The 14,509-nt window shown below is 46.1% G+C and overlaps 8 protein-coding genes across 8 annotated transcripts; 3 read left to right on the forward strand and 5 right to left on the reverse strand.

Annotated features, from left to right (window-relative positions):
* Nucleotides 1-170: 170 nt before the first annotated feature.
* Nucleotides 171-1,784, forward strand: MGL_4147 (uncharacterized protein; the record flags this gene model as incomplete). Its single annotated transcript, XM_001728616.1, has 1 exon — nucleotides 171-1,784. The coding sequence occupies one exon, from the start codon at nucleotides 171-173 to the stop codon at nucleotides 1,782-1,784; it is 1,614 nt and encodes a 537-aa protein (XP_001728668.1).
* A 73-nt stretch (nucleotides 1,785-1,857) lies between these two features.
* Nucleotides 1,858-2,904, reverse strand: MGL_4148 (uncharacterized protein; the record flags this gene model as incomplete). Its single annotated transcript, XM_001728617.1, has 1 exon — nucleotides 1,858-2,904. One exon carries the CDS (start codon nucleotides 2,902-2,904, stop codon nucleotides 1,858-1,860), a length of 1,047 nt encoding a protein of 348 aa, XP_001728669.1.
* A 982-nt stretch (nucleotides 2,905-3,886) lies between these two features.
* Nucleotides 3,887-4,444, forward strand: MGL_4149 (uncharacterized protein; the record flags this gene model as incomplete). The annotated part of the gene is made up of 2 exons (XM_001728618.1): nucleotides 3,887-4,330; nucleotides 4,373-4,444. The coding sequence occupies 2 exons, from the start codon at nucleotides 3,887-3,889 to the stop codon at nucleotides 4,442-4,444; spliced, it is 516 nt and encodes a 171-aa protein (XP_001728670.1).
* A 189-nt stretch (nucleotides 4,445-4,633) lies between these two features.
* MGL_4150 (uncharacterized protein) lies at nucleotides 4,634-6,544 on the reverse strand (the record flags this gene model as incomplete). Its single annotated transcript, XM_001728619.1, has 1 exon — nucleotides 4,634-6,544. One exon carries the CDS (start codon nucleotides 6,542-6,544, stop codon nucleotides 4,634-4,636), a length of 1,911 nt encoding a protein of 636 aa, XP_001728671.1.
* Nucleotides 6,545-7,447: 903 nt separating this feature from the next.
* On the reverse strand, nucleotides 7,448-7,903 carry MGL_4151 (uncharacterized protein; the record flags this gene model as incomplete). Its single annotated transcript, XM_001728620.1, has 1 exon — nucleotides 7,448-7,903. The coding sequence occupies one exon, from the start codon at nucleotides 7,901-7,903 to the stop codon at nucleotides 7,448-7,450; it is 456 nt and encodes a 151-aa protein (XP_001728672.1).
* Nucleotides 7,904-9,180: 1,277 nt separating this feature from the next.
* Nucleotides 9,181-10,809, reverse strand: MGL_4152 (uncharacterized protein; the record flags this gene model as incomplete). The annotated part of the gene is made up of 1 exon (XM_001728621.1): nucleotides 9,181-10,809. One exon carries the CDS (start codon nucleotides 10,807-10,809, stop codon nucleotides 9,181-9,183), a length of 1,629 nt encoding a protein of 542 aa, XP_001728673.1.
* Nucleotides 10,810-11,299: 490 nt separating this feature from the next.
* MGL_4153 (uncharacterized protein) lies at nucleotides 11,300-12,913 on the forward strand (the record flags this gene model as incomplete). Its single annotated transcript, XM_001728622.1, has 1 exon — nucleotides 11,300-12,913. One exon carries the CDS (start codon nucleotides 11,300-11,302, stop codon nucleotides 12,911-12,913), a length of 1,614 nt encoding a protein of 537 aa, XP_001728674.1.
* Nucleotides 12,914-12,986: 73 nt separating this feature from the next.
* Nucleotides 12,987-14,033, reverse strand: MGL_4154 (uncharacterized protein; the record flags this gene model as incomplete). Its single annotated transcript, XM_001728623.1, has 1 exon — nucleotides 12,987-14,033. The coding sequence occupies one exon, from the start codon at nucleotides 14,031-14,033 to the stop codon at nucleotides 12,987-12,989; it is 1,047 nt and encodes a 348-aa protein (XP_001728675.1).
* Nucleotides 14,034-14,509: the final 476 nt, after the last annotated feature.

The raw sequence follows: 14,509 nt of genomic DNA on the forward strand, positions 1-14,509 counted from the left end.
ACTTCAACTGTCCAAATAGTGATCGCTGCGACGTCATGGAGAAAGCCTCAAACAAAGATCAGGTCTATGTAGGAAATTATCTCCTGCAGAGGTTGAAACAAATGGGGGTGGGGTCAATATTTGGCGTTCCTGGCGATTTCACGTTTGGACTGTGTGATTTGATCGAAGACATGCCAGGATTGTCGTGGATAGGAAACGCCAATGAACTCGGTGCAGCGTATGCTGCCGACGGCTATTCCCGTGTGAATGGATTTGGTGTCCTCCTCACGACATGGGGTGTTGGTGAACTGTCAGCGCTGAATGGAGTAGCTGGTGCTTATGCAGAGAGAATTCCTTTGCTTCATATAATCGGCTCTCCCCCCACCATACAAGCCAAAAAGCGCCTTCCTATTCACCATTCCTTCGCTGATGGAGACTTCGGAGTGTATAAGAGAATATCCGAGCCTGTATCGACGGTAATGGAGGAGATCAGTGAAACAGGTCAAGCGGATACGATAGACCACGTCTTGCGGTGTGCACTGCAAGACCGGCGTCCTGCATACCTTTCCATTCCAACGGATATGGTCTTTAGAGAGATCTCAGGTGCTCCACTCCTTTTCCCCTTAGTGGAACAGAGTCGTGGTCCAATCTCACCTCTAGATGAAGAAATTGCACGCCGAATTTTGACCTACATTGAGGCTGCGCAATGTCCTGTGATCATTGCCGATGTTCGAGTGCGACAATATGGCTGTTCTGAGGCTTTGAGCAAATTGCTTGACACGTTGCAGCTACCGACTTTTGACACTCCCCTTAGCAAAGGTTTGGTTGATGAAACTGCACCCTCATTCATGGGTACTTATATTGGTGCCAGCTCAAATCCTGAAGTGGCAAGTAGGCTTGGTGAGGCTGATCTCGTTGTGCGCTTTGGATACCTGGAGACTGATTCGAATACAGGTGGCTTTAGTGCTAAAATTGACCCTCACAAGCTAATTGATCTTAATGTGAAACAAGTGCAGTTCTTTGACGGTCCTGAGCAAAGTGTTTCAATGATGATACATATTCTTGAGCACCTTTCTGCGCATGTGTCTAGGTGTCCCATCTCAAAACAAGCACCTGTTTTTGATTCAAGAAATAACATTGTGTCAAACACGGACTCAGACAGTATGATCACCCAACCTCATTTATGGGCAAAAATATCTCAATTCCTTAAACCCAACGACGTGGTTATATGTGACACTGGAACAGCATCGTTTGGTGTGACGGATATCCGACTCCCGAGGGATTCTAAGCTGCTTTCTCAGATGCTTTACAATTCGATTGGATGGTCCGTTGGTGCTGCCGTAGGTGCTGCAAAAGCTTTGCAAGAGCAGACGATTGGCAAACTACCTAGGCGTCTAATTATAATCGTGGGCGACGGGGCTCTTCAGACTACAGTTCAGGAACTGTCTACACTTCTTCGTATTCGTGCTAGCAACGTGATCATTATTGTGCTGAACAACGATGGATATACCATCGAACGCGCACTTCATGGTGCCTTCAGGCAGTACAACGATATTATGCCCTGGAACTACTCAAGGCTACTAAAGGATTTTGGTGCAGACCAAAATGAACGAAACAGTATCGTCGCAAAAACTGCGAAAGATGTGCAATGTGCTTTCGACGATTTTACAGCCTCGAGCACACAATCGATTATGTTGTTGGAGGTATATCTTGCGCGATGTGATTACCCAAGAATCCTTTCTAAGCTCGGCCAGGTGTCTCGTGAACGGAACTCGTACGGATATGCTCCAGAGTATAATAACTAAGTAGACAACTTGTAAGATAGCTAGAGTTACACACACCTGTTTAGAAGGCTCTATGAATCGATTCGGATCTAAATCAGAGTGCTGGCATCTTGGAGCGCTCGGCTTTGAATTTCTCCTCGAGCTCCAAAAGTTGCTTTACGAGATCGCCATACGTTTTTTCCCACGGTGTCCACGTAATTCCCAGCACACGCTCAGCTTTGGATGCATCCAGCCTTGCAATTGGCCCCGGCTGATTCCTTGTACCCGGATTACCAGCTGGTATAGCATCGCGACGTTCTGGAAATGTCTTCCGCAAATAATCAACAACCACTTGCATGTCGACATAGTATCCACAAAGGGCAAAACGTTCTCCGCGTGTAGCTGGATTTGACATAGCGTCAACCAGAGCTTTTGACACGTCACGAACATCAACGGTCTGTGGAAGAAAAGTGGGAGGCACTTCATCGCAAGACCCTGAGACTAAGTGCCAAACATTTGCGCAAGACGTGTTCAAATCTTCGAGCCTTTCCAATGGATGCGCTATCGGTCCAACAATCCCTGGAGGGTTGAATGTAGTCAAAGCAAACGAAGGTTGAGCTTCGCGAACGTACTCCCAAGCTGCCTTTTCAGCAAGAGCTTTACTGGCACAGTAAGTGTAGGCTTTAGATGACGTCCTCGCAATATCATACGTTGCGGGATTCCAGTCAGCTTCTGTGTATGTATAATCTCGAATTGAGCCTCCTTTTTCGAAACAGTTGATGGCAGCAAATGACGAAGTAATCAAGACATGTTCCACGTTCTCTTCATTTGCTGCCTCAAGTACACTCATAGTTCCCTTAATCGCTGGTTCCAGCATTTCAGAGACAGGATCATCGAATGCCATTGTATACGGTGATGCCACGTGCTGTACTATTTTCACATTCTTGAACGCTTGCTTGAGTTCATCTTTGTTACGAATATCTGAAACGAACGCAAGAGAATGGCTTGGTCCAGGCATCGATCGAAGCAATTCGTCACCTTTTTTCTCACTTCGCACAACCGAGCGAACGCGGTATCCACGGGCAAGTGCATCACGTACTACATGTGCTCCAACGAATCCCGTAGCCCCAGTAACAGCAATGATTGGATTAGAGGTGGTCATATTTGTCCAGAGCCAAGATCCAAATGGCAACATACTTGTTTATATATGTGTACGTACACACTTATTTCGGGCTCCGTGATTACAGGACAACAACATTGTTGTCGAGTAAAAAAAAAACAATTGGTTCGATTTTTGCTCGGGATGTTCAACGTGCAGTTTAACCTCCCCGACGACGCACAGACCAGTCTAATACCCAGGCAATTCGATCAGGATTTAAAATGACGGCGGGGTAAAGAGCAAGAGCAATAACAATTTCAAGTTGGATAGCTCGCGAAGATCTTGAGCTGACAGTTTAGTCAACCATCAAACTGCTATGATGTGTGACATTTCTCACAAAGTTCCAGGTGTATTTACGGATAAAGACCACAACATTTTTATTGGTTTCACAGATTATCCTGTTCCCGGTCCTGACGAATGTATTGTCCGAGTTAGAGCTAGTGGTGTGAGTACGGCTTGGTCGATGGTGTTTTCTGACGATGCTTTCAGATTTGTGGTTCTGACTGCTCGAATTGGAAACAAGGAGGCATAGGTGGTTGTCAAATCACGGTACCACTTCGGCTTGGTCACGAGAGTGCAGGCGAAGTCGTGGAGATTGGGGCTAACGTAGACACATTACGAGTTGGTGACCATGTTGCAATCGAGCCTGGAACTGCCTGTGGACACTGCCGACAATGTCGTAATGGCTCGTACAATCTTTGTCCCAAGATGAAATTCAGGAGTGTAGCTCCACATGACGGTAAGAAACATGGACAGTCAAACGGTAACATCTTCAGGTACGCTAGCTGAGTACGTGGTCCATCCTGCAACGTGGCTGCATAAATTATCGGACACAACAGATTGGGGTATCGGTGCTTTGATTGAGCCTATGAGCATAGCCCTTTCTGCTCTTAGGCGTGCCAACTTACAGCTTGGACAGGTACGCATTGGGTAACTGATTTTTTTTTTGTCTGTTTGTATATTCGGCGCAGGGTCTATTGGCCTTATGATTTACTTGTTGGCGAGAGCTGCTGGAGCAACCCCGATTATCCTTGTGGATGTTGCTCTATCGCGCTTAGAGTTTGCAGTTCAACAGCTGGGTGCAAATATCGAAAACGTTGTTCACGTCGACGCCAATCAATCCATGGCTGAAGCTAGCACTAAGGTATTACAGGCGTTCAAGGGTATCAAGCCTGATGTTGCATTCGAGTGCACGGGGTACAGTATGCCCATACATACTTGCTTGGGTGTTCTTGAAGCAGGTGGATGTTTAGTGCAAGTGGGCATTGGCGCACCAGTGAATGAGCTCTCTTTTTCTGAGCTCCTCCACCGACAGGTGGATCTTCGATTTGTCATGCGATCAAATTCATGTTTTGAAGACTGTATCCGTCTCGTAGAGAATGGCGTGGTGGATCCATCTTTGTTAATCACACACGTCTTTCCAATTCAGGTACGTATTCATAATCCTATCGATGTTAACATCCGGTGTTAGCAAGCATCAGAAGCGTTCCGCACATTGTCTCAGCCAGAATCGGGAGCCATAAAAGTCCACATCGTGTGTTGATGCATGGTGTCAATAAAATCTCCCATTCAGACTCCATACAGATAGAACTATGGATTATTGTCAGCACTATAAGACCGTCGAGCGCGTGCAAGGATTGGAGGGCATCGGTATGTTCTGTGTCAAGGGCCCCTGCACACGTACTCTCGAGGGTCCAAAAAGATCACATATGAACCATGCTCTTTCAATTCTTCAAGAATGTAGAAACCCGTCAAAATACGATTCAAGGCCTTGTTTGAAATTGGAAAGTGTTGTCTTAGTACCAAGCCAAAGATCCGGACGCACGACCATGACGCGTTCTTGCTCTAATGAGTCATTAGATTCAATACCAAAAAATGCGTGAGCACTTTCAGCCTCTGGCTTATCATCCAAATATACACTGATCCAAGAATCCGGATCATCTCCTTGGCATGCATTGTTTTGGAACGTGAGACCTAACGGAATCGTCACACATTGATGTGTATCCATGCTGTTGCACCTTGTTGTCACCAGGTGTAATTTGAAAATAGGCTGTGACGTGAATTTTAATCGAAAACTTTCAGGTCGGGCGAAGTGAGCGACGGCATCTAGAACGGATTCTCGAATTAGCCCACTAAATGACCCAATAAAGATAACGATATTGAAAGCAGGGGATGGAAGAAAGCCATCGTATAGGCGCTGGACCCGTTTTCGCGACTGAGAGAAAACAAGTGGATTTCCCATAGGGTGTCCAGGAACAATAGCACTCCCCTCACTGCATACATCTTTCATAGGAGAGGACAGATACGTTTCTGCAATTTGGTCAGCTCGCTGCTTTTTACAAGCCGCCGGCCATGCGTTAAGCAAGCTTGGTTTATAACCAACGTCCATGCCAGTGAGGAGACCAGTATATGTCTTGGCGTACCAAGCGAAAAATGCTTGGTCTTGATCCATGCCCTCTGGTTCGTTTTCGGCCACAAACACAGGTGCTTCAAACTTTTCATCTTCGTTGAACTGAAATTGCTTTGCAAATGTGCTTGTGCTTTGTTGATTACAGAGGAAGCGAAGAAATTGGCTTGATCCCTCCACGATACGTAAGGCAGTGAAGCGGCGTTCCGTCTGATACGACGATAACAGGTTTGGTTTTGCAATACCATAGGCATCTAGAGCAAGTTTCCAAACCAAATTTTGGCTGTCCATGATCCCAGTATTGAGTCCATAAGCACCAGCCGCACTGTGGCAATGCGCAGCATCCCCGGCCAGGAATATGCGGTTAGTAGGATCACAAAAATCCCTGGCGACTCGTTCATTGATACTCCAGATGGTGTACCACTCAATGGGTCCTTTCGGTTTGATGGTGTAAGGATGGAATACCTTCCTAATTCGTTCTAAAGCCGTGGACACAGACTCCTTAGAGCGATCCACAGTAGCTTGACCGTCTTCAGGAATGACATTCACGTATAAACGAGCCATGTTATTCTCCCGGGGAATAATGAGAACACCTCCATGAGTGCTATTAAGCACACAACCGAAAACCCAAGCGTGTGGGAAATTTGTTTCCCATTCACAATCAACAATTTGCCAAACAAGACCAGTTGCGATGCCATCAAATGGAATTGAGAGACTTGCCCGCACAAATGAGTGGGCACCATCAGAGCCAATCAGGTAAGTGGAGTCGCATATAGCCCCGCGATTGTCCCTACCGTCATCCAAATGAAATCTAAGGTTCACTCTCTTGATCCCGGCACTATCCACATGTTCGACTGGATAATAACCACTCAGAGTCGTACATCGGTCGATATGACATCCAAACCGTTCAATATCGCGAATCAGGATTCGCTCTATTTCGGGTTGGCCGATTACCTGAAGAAACTTGAATTCAGATTGGCTCGAGTGGCTGCGGCGAAAGACCATGAATTTCCCATCCTTGTAAAAAATTGTATGGTCGATCCGCGGCCCTGACCCCAGGAACTCGTCAATCAATCCCAGTTGCTTCATAATTTCCAGAATTCGAGGCTGAATAGCGTCAGCACGACCAACACTCAGCGCCGCGCTGGCTTTATCGACAATCTTGACTGTGAGGCCAATTCGCAAAAGTTGAGCCGCAGTGACCAAGCCAACCGGACCAGCTGTTATATCAGGCATAAATGCGTAAGCCGATCATGGAGAATGGTAGTCTCAACCCTTACATACCACCGCATATCATGACATCATACTTTGGCACTGGATGCTGATTATCCTCCTGGTCCTTATAACTTTGGTGATAAAAACACCCACTCGTGCAAGTACGATCCTGGGTTCTCAAATCCTCCATTTGTCTATGCATCGATGTTGGGGGGGTTCGTTCTGCTCAGGTGAAGCGTGTTTATTGCTTCTCATCTTAGTCCACCGTAGAAGATCTAATGGTTGTGCAGCAATCTGCCTGTGAAGGTGCCCACGTGCGTGAGTTTGAAATCACACCTTTTTTAGCACGATTTGGTTTTGAACCTTACACCACACGTGCAACAGCCCTTATACGCGATACGGTACGGGTACCTCTTTGTTGGACCAATAGGCTTTTCGGTTTCTACAATGTGGGGGATTAGGGCAAACGAGCGCGCACGTTCCAATCAATCCATACCTCGCGCTATGGCGCATATATGGCCGGAACAATCTGCGCATCCGCTTTTAATAAAGGGAAAATGTCTGAGCCAACATAGTGTTGTTCTTGCGGAACGTTACAGTCCCCATAGAATCAAACAAACTCCTTATTCTACCCTACTTCAAGTCCCTGCTGCTCCCATGCATCTTGTGCGGAAGCGTAATGACGTCTAATCGTAGATTCGTGATCGCTGCTTCGAACATGAAAACGAGCAGAAAAGTTTTTCGGGAATGACACGAACCCATCTGTGTAGGCTTGCTCATGTGGTGAAGCTTTTACCTCGATCGGTTTACCTGTGACTTCATCGACAGCATGCATGATGTTGAATCCCCATAGGATGCGCGCAACGCCCTGAAATAGGCTCTTCTCGGCCATATGAACTAAGACGTTAGATGCCACTTTGGTGTTTACTCACTACCAGCGCAAATGCGTCGTCCATGTCCGTAAGCAAAATGGTCGCGTTCTAAACTGTTTCGCTTAGTCGCGTATTCTGCTGCGCTCCCAGGATGTGACTTGTAAAACCTGGCTTCCGGATCAAAGAGTTCAGGGTTCGGGTACCGTTTTGGGTCGTGGGACATAGCGAAGACTGGCCAAATTAATACATCTAGAATCTTAGGCGAACACGTACTGTTACCGATAACGGTTGAACCCTTCGGGATTTTGTATCCATAATATTCATCATCTACTGTCACAGCATGTGGAACACCCATAACAGTAGGGGGACGCCAGCGAAGTGTTTCTTTGATGATTGCACGTACAAGAGGTAGATGCACTTCATCTTCATAGCCAGGAAGGCGATTAGGTCCAACAACAGTGTCAATTTCGGCATGTGCCTTTTCCTGGATCGCTGGATTTAGAAGCATTGCCAAACAGCAAGACGCGATCGTGCTCGCAGTCTAATCAGGTAGTGAGCGCCAATTTTCATGTACTTACAGTATCCGAACCAGCTTCTAGCAAAGCACAGGCAGCATATCCAATATCCATGTCCGACAATTGCTCCTTTGTGCGTTCTTCCTCTGATCCTAATTGTGCGCCTTTGCATAGCAATTCCTTGATAAAACAATCTCTTCCTTCACCAATTTCGATCTCTCTCTTGCACCTGTCCACAAAGCTCCCCCACAGTTCCCACTCTTTCTGATGCAGATTCTCCGCTTCACGAATCCATGGTTGCAATGCGACAGGCAAACGTCGAAGAAAGGGAACCGCGTCAACCAGATATGCACCAGGTAGTGATTTTCTGGACAGGATGTCCATTGCTTCGAAAATTCCCTCAATACATGGGTCTTGTGGAGAGAAGAATCGATGGCCATAGCACAGCGTCATGATGCTGCTTGATGTATATCGTTGAAAATAACGGAAAAAATGGACGTTTTCCGTCTCTGAATTTTGTGACTCGAGAAGTTCATGTAACATCTGCCTGCTTTCTAGCTCTTGGACCATACCAGACATAGCAGTGGCATTCGGTGCAAGTAATTGATGCATTATTTTTCGTGCCTTCCTCCAATCCTCCCCGTACCGATGGAAGACCATGCGCTTTTTCTTGCTCATTAAGTCGTATGCGAAATACGGCGGATTCCGCGAGCTGTAAATAGAGCCTCGATTGTCCAAGAGGTCTTTGGCTACCAAATCAGTATTCAAAACGATGATATCATGCGAGAAAAGCCGAACATGAACTATAGGGCCGAATTTTTCGGCCCAGCGTTTGAATTGGACAACTGGATGTGTCGAGTTGATTTGTAGAAAGTTTCCAATTAGTGGAAATTTCAGTGGACCAGGCGGTAAAGACGCGTGTTTAACTCGGTTCGTCCTCCTTGACATGAGGACAAATCCTAAAATGAGGGGGACCGTAAGCAAAATCCAATTCAGAATAGCCCATCTGGTGTTCTCGCTTTGAAGTACAACCATACTCATATAAGTACACTTAACTGAGAGATTTAACGGAAAGAAAACGTCTATGCGAGTACACTGCTGCTTGAGTGACTATGCATAACCTGCCCACGACCATGTAAATAAATGTGTCTATGTTTTCCAATCTATTAATCTGGTTTGGCCTTTCACATAATTTATAAGGACACGTGCGCTCAAGACATGCGCGCACGCAATGGCACCTACATCACAGCACGGGTTAGGTAAGTATTGTTCAGCTCAGTTCAAACTCCGGTTCCAGTTTCTGAAGACTTGTCTCGTTGGTGTCGACATCTTTTGACCTGGGCGTTCGAAACACCACAGTTACAAGTAACATCATAACGAGTAGACCACAGAAAGCCACAAGAATGTAAAAACTTTGTCCCAGCCCAATAGCTTGCGCTTTAGTTGAATCCATTCCATTTTGTTCATGTGAATTCGCGATTGAATCACTTGCCAGGGCCAGAATCGCTATCCCCACGCCCGAGCCGACTTGCACAGCAGAATTGAATACAGCACCAACAACACCCTCCATTCCTCGGGGACAGAGTTCCATCAAGGAAATGTTAACAGGGGCGAAGCAACACGCCATCCCAGCATTTCCAATCAAAAACCCTGGAATCACAAGTCGCGCGTAGTCATGAGACTGGCGAACAAATGACAAGAGGAGGGCACCGCCAACCATCAGCGCCTGACAAACGGGCATGATATATCGCACAGGGACAAACTTGATTAAAAATCCACTGCTAAACGATGCGACAAGCCCCGTCATACCAAGCGGAATAAAGTGTACTGCTGTACTCAATGGAGACCATTCGAAAACATATTCGAAAACCATTGTAACTTGATAGACCAGGCTGTTAAACCAAAAGTACAGGCTAAAGGCAATCCCCACAAAAACCAAAAACTCCACAGAAAATAATGAAGGCGGGACGACAGGATCTTTCACCTTGTGCTCCACATAGATGAATACAATAAATAGTAGCACTCCTAGAATGAGAGGCACAAGTATAGTTGCTGTTACCCAGCCAAAACTTGATGCACCTGAAAAGGCAAATGTAATAAGTATGACAGCTGAAGTCGCCAGGAAAACTCCTGGAACGTCTAATCCTTTCAATGAGAACGGCTTTCCTGGTGCGATGTGCACACATACAAAAATTGATGCTATACCTGCTGGTAAAGTGCAGATCGCCGTGATGTAATAAATCCATCGCCAATCAATTTTGGCTGCAATGACACCACCAATTATGACACCAAGGACGTTGCCAATACAACCTGCGGCGGCAAAAATTCCAAAGGCGATAGAAAACAGTTTCCCTTGGAAATGGGTAGCAATGAGGGACATACCCGACGGGATGGTTAAGGCTGCACCTATTCCTTGAATAGCTCGGAATACAAAGTGCATAATAGCATTCGGCGAAACTCCTGCGATAATAGCAGAAATTCCCAACACAAAATACCCAAAAATAAATGTCCTTTTGGGACCGAGCATATCTGCTAGTCGTCCACTGAGGAGAAGAAGCCCAGCGAAAGATAAAGCATAGGCAGAAACAATCCATGGCTTTTGAGAGGCAGTCATGTTGAGGTTACGGGCTATTGTAGGTAGCGCGATGGTTGGTGCTGTAACGTTTACAATGTCCCAGAATTGAGCATAACAAATAAAAAACAAAATACTCCATTTTCTCCAAGGACCTACTGTGTGCACTCCCACTTTGGATGAAATAGTAGAATCAGACGCATTTTCAGGTGGCATCTGACTGGGGCTCGCATCTTTTTTAAATTCCATCGTCGGAATATAAGGATCATTATGGTTTTGCTGTGGCGCTTCAGGTGCCTTTGATTTCCAATCCAGATTTACTCGCATTGTGAACGAACAAATCGGTGAGTGTCCTGTGATGGGACAAACGGTACGAGACCATCATGAGCTCTAACCGTACGAAGTACGAAAATCCCTCAACATGCTTTAGGCCGCTAACAATTTTTACGTTTGCGGGCACATGCCTTACTAACCAACACAAATCACAGGTAATTTATATTTTTGGTCACATCATTTCTGCGCTACCGCAGGTACGAAATAGAGGCCTGATGATTTTATCCTTGACACGTGCACAGCCCTTGCAGGTATCCTCAACAAGCATGTAGGTTTGGATGTCTGAAATGCGGTTTATAAGTGTAACTTTTGTCACTTCAACTGTCCAAATAGTGATCGCTGCGACGTCATGGAGAAAGCCTCAAACAAAGATCAGGTCTATGTAGGAAATTATCTCCTGCAGAGGTTGAAACAAATGGGGGTGGGGTCAATATTTGGCGTTCCTGGCGATTTCACGTTTGGACTGTGTGATTTGATCGAAGACATGCCAGGATTGTCGTGGATAGGAAACGCCAATGAACTCGGTGCAGCGTATGCTGCCGACGGCTATTCCCGTGTGAATGGATTTGGTGTCCTCCTCACGACATGGGGTGTTGGTGAACTGTCAGCGCTGAATGGAGTAGCTGGTGCTTATGCAGAGAGAATTCCTTTGCTTCATATAATCGGCTCTCCCCCCACCATACAAGCCAAAAAGCGCCTTCCTATTCACCATTCCTTCGCTGATGGAGACTTCGGAGTGTATAAGAGAATATCCGAGCCTGTATCGACGGTAATGGAGGAGATCAGTGAAACAGGTCAAGCGGATACGATAGACCACGTCTTGCGGTGTGCACTGCAAGACCGGCGTCCTGCATACCTTTCCATTCCAACGGATATGGTCTTTAGAGAGATCTCAGGTGCTCCACTCCTTTTCCCCTTAGTGGAACAGAGTCGTGGTCCAATCTCACCTCTAGATGAAGAAATTGCACGCCGAATTTTGACCTACATTGAGGCTGCGCAATGTCCTGTGATCATTGCCGATGTTCGAGTGCGACAATATGGCTGTTCTGAGGCTTTGAGCAAATTGCTTGACACGTTGCAGCTACCGACTTTTGACACTCCCCTTAGCAAAGGTTTGGTTGATGAAACTGCACCCTCATTCATGGGTACTTATATTGGTGCCAGCTCAAATCCTGAAGTGGCAAGTAGGCTTGGTGAGGCTGATCTCGTTGTGCGCTTTGGATACCTGGAGACTGATTCGAATACAGGTGGCTTTAGTGCTAAAATTGACCCTCACAAGCTAATTGATCTTAATGTGAAACAAGTGCAGTTCTTTGACGGTCCTGAGCAAAGTGTTTCAATGATGATACATATTCTTGAGCACCTTTCTGCGCATGTGTCTAGGTGTCCCATCTCAAAACAAGCACCTGTTTTTGATTCAAGAAATAACATTGTGTCAAACACGGACTCAGACAGTATGATCACCCAACCTCATTTATGGGCAAAAATATCTCAATTCCTTAAACCCAACGACGTGGTTATATGTGACACTGGAACAGCATCGTTTGGTGTGACGGATATCCGACTCCCGAGGGATTCTAAGCTGCTTTCTCAGATGCTTTACAATTCGATTGGATGGTCCGTTGGTGCTGCCGTAGGTGCTGCAAAAGCTTTGCAAGAGCAGACGATTGGCAAACTACCTAGGCGTCTAATTATAATCGTGGGCGACGGGGCTCTTCAGACTACAGTTCAGGAACTGTCTACACTTCTTCGTATTCGTGCTAGCAACGTGATCATTATTGTGCTGAACAACGATGGATATACCATCGAACGCGCACTTCATGGTGCCTTCAGGCAGTACAACGATATTATGCCCTGGAACTACTCAAGGCTACTAAAGGATTTTGGTGCAGACCAAAATGAACGAAACAGTATCGTCGCAAAAACTGCGAAAGATGTGCAATGTGCTTTCGACGATTTTACAGCCTCGAGCACACAATCGATTATGTTGTTGGAGGTATATCTTGCGCGATGTGATTACCCAAGAATCCTTTCTAAGCTCGGCCAGGTGTCTCGTGAACGGAACTCGTACGGATATGCTCCAGAGTATAATAACTAAGTAGACAACTTGTAAGATAGCTAGAGTTACACACACCTGTTTAGAAGGCTCTATGAATCGATTCGGATCTAAATCAGAGTGCTGGCATCTTGGAGCGCTCGGCTTTGAATTTCTCCTCGAGCTCCAAAAGTTGCTTTACGAGATCGCCATACGTTTTTTCCCACGGTGTCCACGTAATTCCCAGCACACGCTCAGCTTTGGATGCATCCAGCCTTGCAATTGGCCCCGGCTGATTCCTTGTACCCGGATTACCAGCTGGTATAGCATCGCGACGTTCTGGAAATGTCTTCCGCAAATAATCAACAACCACTTGCATGTCGACATAGTATCCACAAAGGGCAAAACGTTCTCCGCGTGTAGCTGGATTTGACATAGCGTCAACCAGAGCTTTTGACACGTCACGAACATCAACGGTCTGTGGAAGAAAAGTGGGAGGCACTTCATCGCAAGACCCTGAGACTAAGTGCCAAACATTTGCGCAAGACGTGTTCAAATCTTCGAGCCTTTCCAATGGATGCGCTATCGGTCCAACAATCCCTGGAGGGTTGAATGTAGTCAAAGCAAACGAAGGTTGAGCTTCGCGAACGTACTCCCAAGCTGCCTTTTCAGCAAGAGCTTTACTGGCACAGTAAGTGTAGGCTTTAGATGACGTCCTCGCAATATCATACGTTGCGGGATTCCAGTCAGCTTCTGTGTATGTATAATCTCGAATTGAGCCTCCTTTTTCGAAACAGTTGATGGCAGCAAATGACGAAGTAATCAAGACATGTTCCACGTTCTCTTCATTTGCTGCCTCAAGTACACTCATAGTTCCCTTAATCGCTGGTTCCAGCATTTCAGAGACAGGATCATCGAATGCCATTGTATACGGTGATGCCACGTGCTGTACTATTTTCACATTCTTGAACGCTTGCTTGAGTTCATCTTTGTTACGAATATCTGAAACGAACGCAAGAGAATGGCTTGGTCCAGGCATCGATCGAAGCAATTCGTCACCTTTTTTCTCACTTCGCACAACCGAGCGAACGCGGTATCCACGGGCAAGTGCATCACGTACTACATGTGCTCCAACGAATCCCGTAGCCCCAGTAACAGCAATGATTGGATTAGAGGTGGTCATATTTGTCCAGAGCCAAGATCCAAATGGCAACATACTTGTTTATATATGTGTACGTACACACTTATTTCGGGCTCCGTGATTACAGGACAACAACATTGTTGTCGAGTAAAAAAAAAACAATTGGTTCGATTTTTGCTCGGGATGTTCAACGTGCAGTTTAACCTCCCCGACGACGCACAGACCAGTCTAATACCCAGGCAATTCGATCAGGATTTAAAATGACGGCGGGGTAAAGAGCAAGAGCAATAACAATTTCAAGTTGGATAGCTCGCGAAGATCTTGAGCTGACAGTTTAGTCAACCATCAAACTGCTATGATGTGTGACATTTCTCACAAAGTTCCAGGTGTATTTACGGATAAAGACCACAACATTTTTATTGGTTTCACAGATTATCCTGTTCCCGGTCCTGACGAATGTATTGTCCGAGTTAGAGCTAGTGGTGTGAGTACGGCTTGGTCGATGGTGTTTTCTGACG

The sequence above is a fragment of the Malassezia globosa genome (assembly GCF_000181695.2).
Source record: "Malassezia globosa CBS 7966 chromosome Unknown mgl_sf_15.1, whole genome shotgun sequence".
Taxonomy (NCBI): Eukaryota; Fungi; Basidiomycota; class Malasseziomycetes; order Malasseziales; family Malasseziaceae; genus Malassezia; species Malassezia globosa.